At 51.5% G+C, this 2,719-nt stretch overlaps 1 protein-coding gene across 1 annotated transcript; it reads right to left on the bottom strand.

The window, feature by feature from the left end:
- Window positions 1-1,222: 1,222 nt before the first annotated feature.
- Window positions 1,223-1,624, bottom strand: LOC123056797 (cytochrome P450 71A1-like). Its single transcript, XM_044480069.1, has one exon. The coding sequence runs from the start codon at window positions 1,622-1,624 to the stop codon at window positions 1,223-1,225; it is 402 nt and encodes a 133-aa protein (XP_044336004.1).
- Window positions 1,625-2,719: the final 1,095 nt, after the last annotated feature.

Genomic DNA, 2,719 nt, shown 5'->3' with positions numbered 1-2,719 from the left:
CTCGGCATGAGAAATCGGCCTGGGATGGCCAGGTCAATGACGCGGCTCACCTGAGATAGAAATCGGCATGGAGGTCACCCTCAACACCAGAAATCGTCCTTGAATGGCCACAGTCGCATCCCGCTGCTCACCGGATTCTTCTGGAAAAGATAACCGTACCGGGGAGTGGAGGGGGCGGGCGACATAGCGGTGGAGGGAATGGGAGGCAGAGTTGAGCATCTAGGGGAGGTGACAAGGACATGCCATGGCGGGGAGATATTGCAGCCGCGACCCGTGCGGGGAGAATGAGATGTGTGAGTGAGAACTTGCCGTGGGGGAAGAGAGTAAGAGGGGTGAAATAGTTAAGGCTTTGTAGGAAAAGTGTAGCTTTTTATAGGTAAAAGTTTGGAGCCGACGCTGGCTCACGCGACACGGAAATAACCACCCCCGCGCAAGACGCGTGTATATGGTGGGTCCCGCGTGAATTTTCTTCCTTTTCTTCCACCTCCAGCCCATCGTGGCTCTGCTCCTCCACAGCGCCCCCCATGCTGCTCGCAACCTCCAGAAGCTCTCTCACCGGTACCGGCGTCGAGTGCTTGCGTGCGACGGCACCCAACGCCGCCTCTCCTTCATGGATGGTGAGCTCCTCTCCCACCCCTCCTCAATTGGTATCCCCGCTAGGTCCCCGCGGCCATGGTCGTCTGCAACCTCGGATCTCAGCCATGGCCTCTGCCCAACTACGGCTTCGAGTCACCGCCGGCAAAGCTACATGAACCGTCTATCAGGGTGCAACAACCAGAGCTGCAAGCCTGCAACCACGGGCACACACTTGACGGCAAGGACGGGGCTGCGCTGTCCTAGAAAAAAACTATGTCACGGTTTTTTGCTACATGCTTCAACCGGCATAACATTTTGCTACAACAGGCATATCATTTGCTACAACCGGCGTCACATTTTGCTAGAACACACAGTTGGCATCGTGGCTTTGCTACAACTAGTGTCGCTTTTCTCTACTCCTAATGTCTCAGTCCGTACGTTGTTTCGTTCGCTCGTTCCCTCCCCCTCCCATTGAACGAGAGGCCATCCCTCGATCCCATCCCACTTTCACAGATTTTTTTTATTTTTTTATTAACCGAGACAATCCCAAAATAAACCCCACATGAAGGCCAAACTCTATTAACCAATGGCATCCTTTCCAAACAATATTATCCTTCCAAATAATACTTTCCATACATAACAGGAATCAAATATTAAATGATGGCATCTTTTTCAAACACCCGAGCATGATTTTCCCATTCACGTCCTTGGAGAAGCCGCTTAGGAGCTCGCTCGACCACACCACGACGTCGCCTTCATGTGCCTGCTGCTCCACCTTCCGGACAAGCTCGACCACCTCCTCGCGCACGCCGCGGTAGGCGCGCACCCTGGCGGGGATCAGCAGGTGGGGCACGACGATCTTGCACACACCATGCCAGTAGGCGCCGTGGGGAGCGAAGGCGATGTCTGTGCAGCCGTAGAGGAGCCGCCGCGGGATGGCGAGCGCGGGCCGGTTGGCGAATGCGTGGTCCTGCAGCTGCAGCACCTCGCGCGCCACGTTTGCAGACGAGACGACCAGGGTGGGCAAGGGGCCAAGGCGGAGCAGCATGACGGGCCTGTGCGCCACAGCGAGCGCGTGCAGGGCATGGTGTGGGAGCACACTGGGCTGGTGGAGATTGCCGACGATCGGGAGACCCCGCGGAGATGGTGGGAGGCGGTGCGCGGGAGGTTTTCTGGTTCGTGTTATGCTACGCACTAGCAGCAGTAGAATGCATGCATGAGACGGCCAGGAGTACTAGCGTGGGCATGGTGAGTTCCGGTCAACCATTCATGGTATTTGTATTTTTGGCCTGGTTATACATGCATCTAAGTTTTGAGGGTTTATGCAAACCATGGATGATCTAACGTGTTGTGATTTTTTTAGGAGTGTTGTGATTTCTAAATAATGCACTTTTGGGAGTTCTACATTCTGATATGCATATTAGCTATCAGTCATGTGAGGCTGCCCAACGGAAAGATGTGTGTTGCTTCTCATGCTCCTATTTGTCTACATTTTTTGGGTCTTCTTGATAGATATATGTTTCAGAGACAATGTTACGGTCACAATAGCAAACGAGTTCATCTTGCCTGGGTTGCAGCTGATAAGTAAGAAGATAGATCTTCAGGTGAGGCATATTGTCCCTAGGATTTTTTTGGCCTTGAGGATTGTTCTAGGAAGCACTTCTGATGACAACATAATGTTGGGCCTCGGGAACATGGTAGTAAGGTACTTATATCACAATTTTCATCCATGCAGACTTGTTTTTGCGATTCTTTTATTACCACCGATCCAGATATGATTTCTTATACTCATCCTTTAATCCTTCTTAAATTATAGTACTAAGGTGATTGTACTTTAAAAGGTGTCAAACTTGTGCAGGTAACCAGTAGAAATATATTGAAGCACATTGCTATCATCATCCACTCAGAGCCCGCCAGGCGATGCTCTGTAGCAATGGTGCACACTGCTGGCACCATATGACAGCTATGGTAATCGACGATGGGAAAGAAGCAGGCGTGGCGGGATCATCACCGGTGGGCAGTGGCGATTCTACTCAACAGGCTTCATCAGGCTCTAGCCTACCCTCAAAATTTTCCACACAAAAAAACACCACCAATGATTAGCACAATAGTAGTTAGGTGCAGCACATAAAATAGCTTCTGA

This window comes from Triticum aestivum, chromosome 3A, assembly GCF_018294505.1.
Source record: "Triticum aestivum cultivar Chinese Spring chromosome 3A, IWGSC CS RefSeq v2.1, whole genome shotgun sequence".
In the NCBI taxonomy this organism is placed as follows: domain Eukaryota; kingdom Viridiplantae; phylum Streptophyta; class Magnoliopsida; order Poales; family Poaceae; genus Triticum; species Triticum aestivum.
The sequence above is the reverse complement of the archived record's forward strand: the minus strand, read 5'-3'. Positions and strand labels throughout refer to the sequence as shown.

Bases quoted from the DNA above. Each gene is read 5' to 3' on its own strand.
- LOC123056797 (XM_044480069.1), bottom strand. From the start codon at position 1,624: ATGCTGCTCCGCCTTGGCCCCTTGCCCACCCTGGTCGTCTCGTCTGCA.